This window comes from Nicotiana tomentosiformis, chromosome 1, assembly GCF_000390325.3.
Source record: "Nicotiana tomentosiformis chromosome 1, ASM39032v3, whole genome shotgun sequence".
Lineage (NCBI taxonomy): Eukaryota > Viridiplantae > Streptophyta > Magnoliopsida > Solanales > Solanaceae > Nicotiana > Nicotiana tomentosiformis.
Genome location: NC_090812.1, coordinates 35,475,687 through 35,486,335, shown reverse-complemented (window position 1 = coordinate 35,486,335; position 10,649 = coordinate 35,475,687). Strand labels below are relative to the sequence as shown.

The following is a 10,649-nucleotide window of genomic DNA, read 5'->3' as shown; positions in this document are numbered from 1 at the left end:
TTTATTTGAAGTTATTGTTTATGTTTTGTCTTTAGTTTTATCTATTCTAATATTTTTAGTTATATGATCTTATCCATATAGCATGACCACATGAATTATTATTCAAAACCTTTCTCATCTCAAAAAATAAATTATTCTTGTCATTTTATATATCTCTACATTAAAGTTATTTATTTATTATATATATATATTTATATATATGTATGTATATATATATATATATATGTATGTATACATACATATATATATATATATATACATACATATATATATATATATGTGTGTGTCTGTGTGTGATAGTTTCCTTAGAAATATATTAATATTTAATTATTTTTAATTCAAATTAAAAAAAGTAATTAATTATTAACTAACCTAACTAACATTATCCTAAAACTTGATACTTGTTGAATTTTTATTCTGCATCACGTTGATTTGCTTTTCCATAAGATAGATTTGGTCTCAAACTTGTATTAGGAGAAGTTTTGGGACCAAATATGGAATTTTCATTTTTTCAATACTCCCTTCATTCTTTGCTTCGTTGCTCTCCCTGAAATCAAAAGCTTCTTCTCCCGCCGTTCACCTGCCGGAACTCCGCCGGCAATGGAATTCTCGGACGAGTGGAAGTCTCTATGGCCTATATCTTCATCCTATTCGCCACCACTTCTACTATCAAATTATTCACATGAAGAAAAATCCTCCTCAAAACGACGCCGTATTGATAGTCCAATTGGCCCTTTCATTTTCAAGCCATGTGCAGAAACCCTAAGACTACTCCTCCGGTCGCCATTGTTATCAACTCGGCTTCCTCCTCCAGTTCCTGAGTTTTCTCTACCAAAATTTCTACAAACTTCAAGTAGTACACTTCCTTCTACAGCTTCTTCAATTGCTACACAGTTTATTACTCCACAGGTTTCTGAATCAATTCACAACTTTAATGCAATCCAATTGCTCCCTTGCCCTAATATTGGTGAAACTAACAAACCTAATTCGGTTCTTGGATTTTTTCCAACTGGGGAAAATTATGACCAAGTTGGGTATTTTATACTATGTTTTGAGGATAAACAAGTTGTGGTTAAGAAATTTAAGAATGGGAAATCTTTGTTAGTGCATAATCACAAGTTGAATTGTAGGATTTTGAGGTTATTAGTAAACCCAGTTACTGTTAGTGAAATTGATGATAGTGCTTGTTTATCTACTTTTGGGTATTTATTGGTTTGTACTTTGTATTCTGTTTATTGGTATAGTGTGAAGATGGGGGTTAAAGGTGTTGGCAGTGTTACGGTAGATTATATGGGTAGTGCTGATAGAAACTTGTTTAAGGGTTGTGCTGTTTCTCATGCTTGTTGGAGTCCACATTTGAGAGAAGAGTGTGTTGTGTTGTTGGAAAATGGGAACTTGTACTTGTTTGATATGGGTTCTTGCATGAGGAGTCGGACTTTGTTTGCTTGTGATGTATTGCAAGGGAAGAAATTGCAGGTTTTGTGGGATAAGTTGGATAGAGATGGAGAGTGGCTAAGCTGTGAATTTAGCTGGCATCCGAAGATTTTGATTGTTGCCAATTCAAGGGCTGTGTTTTTGGTGGATTTGAGGTCGGAGAAGTGCAAAGTCTGCACCTTGCTAAAGATTGAGGCAGTGTCGTTGGGTAGAAGTGATAGATTTCTTGCACTCTCTAGAGTGGAGTCTGATCCCTTTTGTTTTGCTGTAGTTTCTGGTCGCATGCTTCTTCTTTGTGATGTGAGGAAGCCATTAATGCCATTGTTGCGGTGGGTACATGGCCTGAATAATCCAGGTTACATGATTGTTTTAAGATTGTCAGACCTTAGGCCAAGCTCAATAGATGATAAATGGGCATGGGCGACCGAATCAGGGCGTTGCATTTTGGTAGGATCATTTTGGGACAGTGAATTTGCTCTATTCTGCTATGGGCCAGGTAGCAATCACGGCCGTGAGTTTCCTGAAATGTCGAAGCTCAGTAAATCGGTATATGCTTGGAGCAAACCTTCAAGCCTCTCACTTTCTGGTCGTGATTGTTGTTGTGAAAGTTGTCTTATGAGAGCAGATTTCTCTAAAGACATTCTTCCTGATTGGATTAATTGGAGGCAAAAGGAAGTCCTTGTTTTGGGGTTTGGTATTCTCAATAATGGCCTTCCTATCCAATTAGTTGATACTGATAATTCTGTTGGGTTTTTGCTTGTAAGATTAATGTCATGTGGCAGTTTAGAAGCTCAGAGATACACTGCAGCATGGGACTCTGAAGAAAGGTCAGAATCACCTTATGGAGGGAAATCTCTGTGCTCTGAAAATAACCTTCTGTATGATATGAGTATCGGAGAGTTGGAATTGAAAAAGAAATCTTACTACCTGAACCTTGACTTTCTAAAAGGGTATCTAAATGGAAAACTAACTAAAATCCTTAGTAGGAAACACATAGACAACCAAAAGGAATCCGAAGAAAATCCAGCAGAGATCCACCTGCAAATATGTCAGAAGCTTAAAGAATGTGGCATCACAAGACTGAGGCCATCTCAAACCGTTTTTGATGTTATCAGAGGTATCAGCTTTCCCGCAAGCATTTATGAGATTTCTATAGAAAGCATTTGCGCCAGTTTGCCGAATACTCTTCTAGGGCTGACTTTTTCTGCCTTGTCAAGATTCCCTGAAGTTCACCTGAAACCAAAGAAAGGTTCTCTAGAATTGTTTGATATTTTGGACAAACTATATCCACTGCCTTTTCCCTTGCATAAATGTTGTATTGATGAGACATCAGAAAAAGTTCAGTCTCCTAGTTCTTCTTCTGCTCCAATTCTTCCTCCTCCTTTTCTGGTGGCTCTTTATAGCCTTCAAATAGCAGAAAGAGATATATTGCCACTTGATGCTGAATTTAGGCTTCAGAGTGATAAAGTTATGAAGGTGGCCCATGAAATCGGTCTGTCACACACTGGTACTGAGCCTGGTGATGGCTGTTCAGTTTCCGTTGATGCAGATACTGAATGCCCTAGCAGTGTGATTGAAAAAATGAAGCCTCTCTGTTTGCATGAACCTGTGGCATTCTCTGACTGTAATATCTCTAAAATGGACTCTGTCGGAGTAGAACCTGATAAAAGATTTACATCCTTCATCTATAAAAACCACCAAGAACCTGTCTCAAGTGCTAGCAAAGAGCTGACAGGAATGGAGTTGTTCGATGAGGGGTGCCCAGTAGAGCTCAAATTCAATGATAGTTTCATCATACTGCAGGCAAATGAGCTGGAAACGTTTAAGTTGTTGAAACAAAAGGACTTAGGTTTCCAGAAAAGCTTTCAGTTGTATCAAGAGTATTTAAGTGGTTGAAAGGGGATTGTTTCAGTGAAGCACAGTTAGGGGTATCCAACACTCTCCAACAAATGGTACTTTCAAGGAGGGACCATGTGTACCAGATTGAGATGGCAGGTTGAACATCAAAGAGTTTGACAATGAATGTAAGATATCAATTTTCTCATACATTTATCTTTCTAATAACTCTTATTTTTATTGATAATAAACTTTAATTTTGCAGTTTATGGATTCCGTGACGGCAAAGAGTAGCTCATTGAGCCCTGAAGTTGTTACCCAGATACCACAGTATGCTTTCTCTCCTCTTTCTCCTCCTACCAATTTGAGCGGGTTATGAATTGTGCAGATCTGATTAGTCAAGCACATTCTGTGATTTGAAATGCAGGTTTCTTTTTTCTATTTTTTTTTTGTTTGGATGCTGGTGGTGTCCGGGTTAAATTGCAATTATTCGTTCTTAGTGAAATTCTTTAGTCATAAATCTAACTTTTCCCCTTTCCTCCTAGGTTTGTTTTCTGGTGTTCTTTTGGTACTCTTCTGCATAAGTGTAGCCTCCTCTATGTTTCTGTTGTCTGATTTTCTTCCGACTTTGGTCTGTTATCTGCTCTGCCCTGCATGGCTTATCTGTTCCTTTTTCCTTTGGGGTTGGTTTTTTTAGATTTCTCTTCGGAATTGGTTCTCTTGGTTGATAATTTTGTTAGTGGAGATCGAAGAGAATGTGATAATTTGGCGTAAGACTGGAATGTAAGTGCCTTCAACTTAAGGCGTTTCCATCTTAGCTTACTCTACTTGCTTTGAGATCTGCCATTTTGGGGCAGCTTCTTGTAGTTTTCCTCATAGTCATCTCTAATGCTCAATTGCTGTCATGTTAAAAAATTTTAAACCATAGACATGGATACAAACTACAAAGTAACAACCAAAGAAGTGGGATGCACGAATCATAGTCTCGATGGTATATCTCTGAGGGAATAAAGATAATATTGGTTCTTAATATGACAGAATTAATTTGGTTCTTAAAATGAGACTGTTTTTAGTTTTGCTTGGTGTGGAAAATAAACAGGCTCTCTGAGCACGTTAAAAATTTGTCCCTGTGTCCCTCTACTGACCGGAACACTTGTAGGATTAAACAATTAAATGTCTACAAAAGGAATATTAGTCTCTCAGCCTACAAAAGATTCTTGGCAATTTGTGATTATGAAGTTGTAGGTCCATCTGAATGAGTGCAAGAAAGATGCAGGATTTGGATCTATCTTTCTATTATTTATTTCTTTATGCATCATCATAGTAATGTCACTGATTCTTACTCTCGAGTCGAGGGTCTTTCGGAAACAGCCTCTCTGACCTCCACGGTAGAGGTAAGGTCTGCATACACATTACCCTCCCCAGACCCCACTTGTGGGATCCCACCGGGTTGTTGTTGTTGTATAGAAATGTCACTGATGGTTGGGTTTCTCCGGAAAACAAAGTATAACCAATAAATACCCCAAAAGTAACATATCAAGAATGACAAGTATTATCAATTTCACTAACTAGGCTAACTAATTATAGCCTCAAGATTCTACTATTCAACTTGTGATTATGTAGTAAAACTGTTTTCCCATTCTTAGGACCCGTTTGGCCATAGATTTTGCCAAATTTGTTTTGGTAAATACATGTTTATTCATAAATTTTATCCATATTTTGGCAAATTCCCAAAACCCAAATTCTTAAAGAGCTGGTTTTGGCCCAAAATATTATTATTACCTTTTTTAAAAATTGTCCCAAACTTTTGTATTTTATAAAAGAGCCCACCATTTATTATTTTGTAACGATGCTGCTTCGTCTTCTCGGTCATCTGATAGTGTATTATGTAGTTCATTATAAAAATGATAATTTTGTACCAAATTTATTTATGTTCAGGACTATGGTTTGTGATAATGATAATGAATGTTATTGATGAAGGTACTGTTGGGTATTTGTGATAGTTTTTAGAACTTGTAGGTATAAGTTATGTTTCATGTTTTTTCAAAAAAAAAAAAAAAAAGTGAAATATGTTTTGAAAACTGATGTCCAAACACATTTTCATCTTCAAACCAAACTTCACCCAAATCAATTTTTCAAAACAAATTTGGGAATCTATGGCCAAACGCTAGCTTAAATTCCTTAACCAAAATTTTGTTATCTTCCAATCATAGTATAAAAAACTCAATTTGGTCATAATTTTCTTCAATTTGAAAATTTCCATGAATCAAATTGGATTTGCTATTTTCACTAATATTAAGACAAGGAAGCAATAGGATTGCATTCAAGTTGTGAATTGAGTCAGAAAGATATCACCTATATTTTTGTCTCTGTCATAGGTCTGTAATCTGTACTTTTTTTTCCTTCTGTTTTTCCCGGTGTGAGACTGTGAGGGGGTAGAGGGTTGTTTTTGGTCTTTGTAATTTTTAGAGTATTACTGACCGGCGTTGATTCTTTTCATGGGGGCACGTCTTGTGTTTATGGTCAGTAAGTTTTAGTAGCATCTATTCAACATTGCTAATACAAATTTTCATTTTGTTTTTTTTTTCTTTGTGAATTTAGGTACTTTTTAATTTTTTTTTTGAAATTGTGTGGGTTTTGGGATTATTTATATTTTCCTTAATCTATCGATCAAGTTTTTTCACAAATAACTAACGTTCTGTAACGTGACATGTATTTATTTTCAACAAAAAAGTCTCCTCACTTTTTATCCCTTTCCTATGTTAACTCTCAAATCCTTTCTTTCTTATGCTCCTCTTTGTTGATTTTGACTCTAGGTATATCATATCTCCGTAAAAGTAACTTTGTGCAGCATCTTCATTTGGGATGTGTTGTATTTTCTGCATTAGAAAATAACAGTAAATGTATTTAATGGTTGAAATTTCAAACTGTCTTTGCCATGTTTGAGAATCACAATGAGTTGAAGCTTGTCATAAAGTAATAACACTCTGTAGGTGTCTTATTCTCCCAATCTATTCCTATTCTGTTTCAGATTCAGTCTATAGATTTTTTGACACTTACAGTTTCTGTTTCCTATATGTTATAGCTCCACCTCAATCCGCTAAAGTTTAAGCAAACTTCCAGTAGGTGGATATATGGGCAATTTGCAGCCAAAATAAATAACGATAGCAGTCAGCAGAGTTAGCGGACCCATATAATGACTGGAGTTCTTAATGTACTTGCAGTGTTGTGATTCACTGGATGTTCCTGATTGGAGTTAACTCTTTGCCCTTTTTGTTTGTCAGCAAGATATTAAAGTTCGTATAAGCTATTTCTGAGAACTACAATAAGCATGTGAATAATGATTTTTAAGTTTCCTCAACATTTATCTTCATTTTTCCTTTCTGATCTTCTTTACCTGTTGTAAGCAGTACATGTGGTAAAATAGTAAACATTTTGCTCGTGGTTGGATAGATTCTGTAACTAGTATGACAACTCTGAGATATTCAGAAGGGGGAAAAACCAGGATGCAACTGTCGCGGATCATTGGACAAAGCAAGGCTAGACTTTCAGTTTTAGGCATAACATAAACGACTGGGAGTTCAACAGTGTTTACAGCCTAAATCTATCTCTCTTACTTGGTAAAGTGATGCAAAGGGGAGATGTAAGGTGAGAGGTTGTTTTCAACACTTAAGAAGAGAATCTGGCAGCATTCCAAACTGGCCTTGGAGCGGCATTTGGAGAAACAAGGCACCTTTGAAGGTGGACTGGTTTACCTGGCTAGTGGCACAGAAAGCATGCCTAACCCAAGAGAACTTCAGAAAAGAGGGATCAATTTTTGCAGCAGGTGCCGTTTGTTTGAAAGGCAAAGCGAGGTTGTTAATTACATCTTCATTCATTGCGCTTCCACCATGAAGATTTGGCATTTCATTCTTAATACTGTAGGGGTTAGCTGGGGAATGCCAGAGACAACTACAGAATTACTGCAATGCTGGTATTTGAAAGGGCCGGAAAAGCACAAGCTGAAAACATGGAATTCACTTCCTCCTACAATCTGGTGGATCATATGGAAAGAAAGGAACACAATAACTTTTGAGTATTTAATTAGGCATTAAATACAGATTGCATTTCTTTACTCTCTTTTTTTTCTTTTTTTCTTTTTGGTGTAACATGGCAATGGCAAATGACATAGATGCTAGCCCAAGATCGACTTTTTTAGCTCATTGCATAATCTGTAATGTGGCTTTTCCATGTAAATATTCTGCAGTCCCTTGCTACACATTAATAGAAAACCTTTACCAATAAAATAACATTAAAAAAAACAGATATCTCAAAATTATACATCTACCTAAAATGGGGACTGCTGTTTTCAGCAATGACCAGAAGCTCTTACAGTTAATTTTTGTCCTTCCTTCCTGTATCTCTCGTGTATGCTTTTTAACATATATTTCTATGGACTAGAATGGTAGAATCATTCCCTGCTTTCAAGTTTAACTCATGCAACTTATTTTTAGAAGTGCCTTCTTGATTTCCTCTCACTGAACTTGTTAAGGAAAACATGAGAGGAGAGAATAAAATCTAGTTGTGTTACTTTGTGTTTTGAGATGATTTGAACAATCTGAAACTATTGGATTATATTTTTTTAAGCAAAACTGCTTAGAGAATCAGTATAGATCCAGTATACATGTGAGCAAGCAAAGTTGTGGTGGCTTGGACAGAAGAAACTCTCTACTTCTCTGTTAACCTCAGCTTCTGCTAATTACTGGTCCACATTTATGAGCTTTTGCTGTATTTGCCCATCATTTCCTGGCTTAGCCTCCGCTGAATAAGAAGATAAGGACGAAAGAGGAATCCCTCTTAGTTTTCGAGCTTTCCATTCAGGCCAGACCATAGAGAGGATAGCATTCTGAGGGTTTAGGTTTAGGAGAATTAAGATAGTCATTGTTCCCACTTACGCATGTTTCAATAACTCCTCTTGGAGAGGAATTTATTCTCTGCTTATATATGGTCAAAAGCATATGCATTTGATTGAGAATTAAGTTCTGCGTGACTAGCAGAAGAGGAAATTGAGAAAGCTAGTATCAAGGTGGAAAAAAGGATACAGAGGGTGCAAAGAAAACAAGAAGTTGAATATATTTACGAAGGTTGTCTATAGTTGTGATAAGTGGTGTAGTAGTGAGGAAGGGGATCTAAAGAAGAGCAAAGATAGCTTGAGGTGGAAATGGTATCATGGCATATTTATATATGTGCGATACATCCTATGTGATGTGCAAAACATGTGCGATACATCCCATGTGTTGTGCAAAACATGCGTTTCGAAAATGGAAGAGTACATATTTATGTACGATACATCCTATGTACGGTACAAAATATATGTTTCAAAAATGCATAAGTATATTTTATGTGCGACACATCCTATGTATTGTACAAAACATGTGTTTTAGAAAATAGATGAGTACATATTTATGTGCGATACATCCTATGTACCGCGCGAAACATGTATTTCGGAAATAGATGAGTACATAGTTATATGCGATATATCCTATGTACCGCACGAAACATGTGCTTCGGAAAATAGATGAGTACATATTTATGCGATGCATCCTATATTTTTGATTTTTTGACACTCTTTCTCTGTTCCACAACTATTCACACATCTCTCTCTCTAAATCATCGGACCTCCGGCGAACACGGACCAGGTAAGACCCTCGGCCCCCACCCCACCCCACCCCACCCCTTGTCTTCTTTTCCTCTCTTTCTCTCTCTTGCTTTCTCTTTCTTCCCCGTTACTTCCCTTTCCCCCTCCCTTTCTTTCTTGTTTTCTTGCCCCCCCCTTTTTGCTTCCCAGATCTGCCCCCCTTTTTATATTTTCCTTTTTTTTCTCTCCCCTATACCTCGTCTCTTCCACCTCGTCCCCCTATTTTCTGGCGCACTGACCTAGTCTAGCGGCGGCGGCGGCTGAGATAATTTTCCAGCGAGCCTCGGACGAAGCGGGCGGGAACTTCCAAAACATAGCTGCTGTGGACAACACCTTTGTCGGCACTCGTTGTGATTTCAGGTTCTATTGTTCTTGCTTAGAATTTTCTATTTGTTAATATTGGACTCGTGTGAGTTGGTACCTCCCGTTTTCCAATTTTCCTTTGTTGTGTTAGTTAAATTGTTGTCAGCTTAGTTCGTATTAGTTTATTCACCGTATTAGTGTGCCTGTAGTTGCAACTTGTCTTCTTCTGATTTGGTCTATTATATTGTGTGTGATAGTGATTTTCCTTACTCTGCCGTAGGTATAGTGGCTGTGGTCTGGAATGGTCGAGTGAGGTCATGTCCTCGGGGGAAACAGGGGGTGGGGCGGGAGGTAGGGCAGGGGTTAGGAGGTGGGGCGAGAGGCAAGAGAGGTAAAGGGAACAAGGGTGTCTGTAGGTTGAGAGTTGGGTCATGGAATGTAGGTACATTGATGGGTAAGTCTATAGAGATGGCGAAGATCCTCCAGAAGAGGAAGGTCAATAAAGCGTGTGTCCAGGAGACTAGGTAGGTAGGGTCGAGGGCGAAGGACGCAGACGGGTATAAACTTTGGTACTCAGGAGTCCAGAAAGGTAAGAATGGAGTGGGCATCTTGGTGGATAGGGAACTCATAGAGTCCGTGGTCGAGGTTAGACGAGTGAATGATAGATTGATGATTATTAAGTTGGTGGTTGGAGAGTGCACCCTAAATGTCGTTAGCGCCTATGCGCCGCATGTGGGCCTAGATGAGGAGGTTAAACGACGCTTCTGGTAGGGGTTAGATGAGATTGTGCGTCAGGTTCCGCCTAGTGAGAATCTATTCATAAAAGGGGATTTCAATGGGCATATTGGGTCGACTGCAGGTGGTTATGGCGAGGTGCATGGAGGCTTCGGTTTTGGGGAGAGGAACGGAGGAGGTACATCGCTAAGGTTTTTGGGTTGGTGATTGTGAACTCTAGCTTTCCAAAGAGGGAGAGGCATTTGATTACTTTTCAAAATGCGGTGGCGAAGACTCAGATTGACTATCTCCTCCTCAGGAGAGGTGACAGAGGACTGTGCAAGGATTGCAAGGTGATTCCGGGTGAGATACTCACGACGCAACATAGGCTCTTGGTGATAGACGTTGGTATTATGTTAAAGAGGAGGAAAAGGTCTACTCGAGGAAGTCCGAGAATCAGGTGGGGAGCCTTAGCTAAGGATAAAGCCCAAGAGTTGGAGGGGCGGTTGTCGGCTATGGGAGCTTGGAGGAGCAGTGGTGACGCGAGCACTATGTGGTCAGCGACAACAGAATGTATTAGGGAGGTTGCGAGAGAGGTGTTAGGAGTCTCGACGGGCGTCTCTGGTGAGCACAAAGGAGACTGGTGGTGGAATGAAGTGGTTCAAGGTAAAGTGGAAGCTAAGAA

At 38.4% G+C, this 10,649-nt stretch overlaps 1 protein-coding gene across 6 annotated transcripts; it reads left to right on the top strand.

The window, feature by feature from the left end:
* Window positions 1-467: 467 nt before the first annotated feature.
* LOC104109936 (uncharacterized) lies at window positions 468-7,603 on the top strand. Of its 6 annotated transcripts, none has more exons than XM_033659641.2 (4): window positions 468-3,458; window positions 3,536-3,600; window positions 6,495-6,566; window positions 6,681-7,603. In XM_033659641.2, exon 1 carries the CDS (start codon window positions 601-603, stop codon window positions 3,328-3,330), a length of 2,730 nt encoding a protein of 909 aa, XP_033515532.1. In that variant the 5' UTR covers window positions 468-600; the 3' UTR covers window positions 3,331-3,458; window positions 3,536-3,600; window positions 6,495-6,566; window positions 6,681-7,603. The 6 variants fall into 6 exon arrangements, with proteins under 6 accessions (XP_033515532.1, XP_033515531.1, XP_033515530.1 ...); XM_033659640.2 differs by having other exon boundaries at window positions 6,356-6,566; XM_033659639.2 differs by lacking the exon at window positions 6,495-6,566 and having other exon boundaries at window positions 6,724-7,603.
* Window positions 7,604-10,649: the final 3,046 nt, after the last annotated feature.

Excerpts from the sequence above, each read along its gene's own strand:
- LOC104109936 (XM_033659639.2), top strand. The coding sequence starts at position 601 with ATGGAATTCTCGGACGAGTGGAAGTCTCTATGGCCTATATCTTCATCC.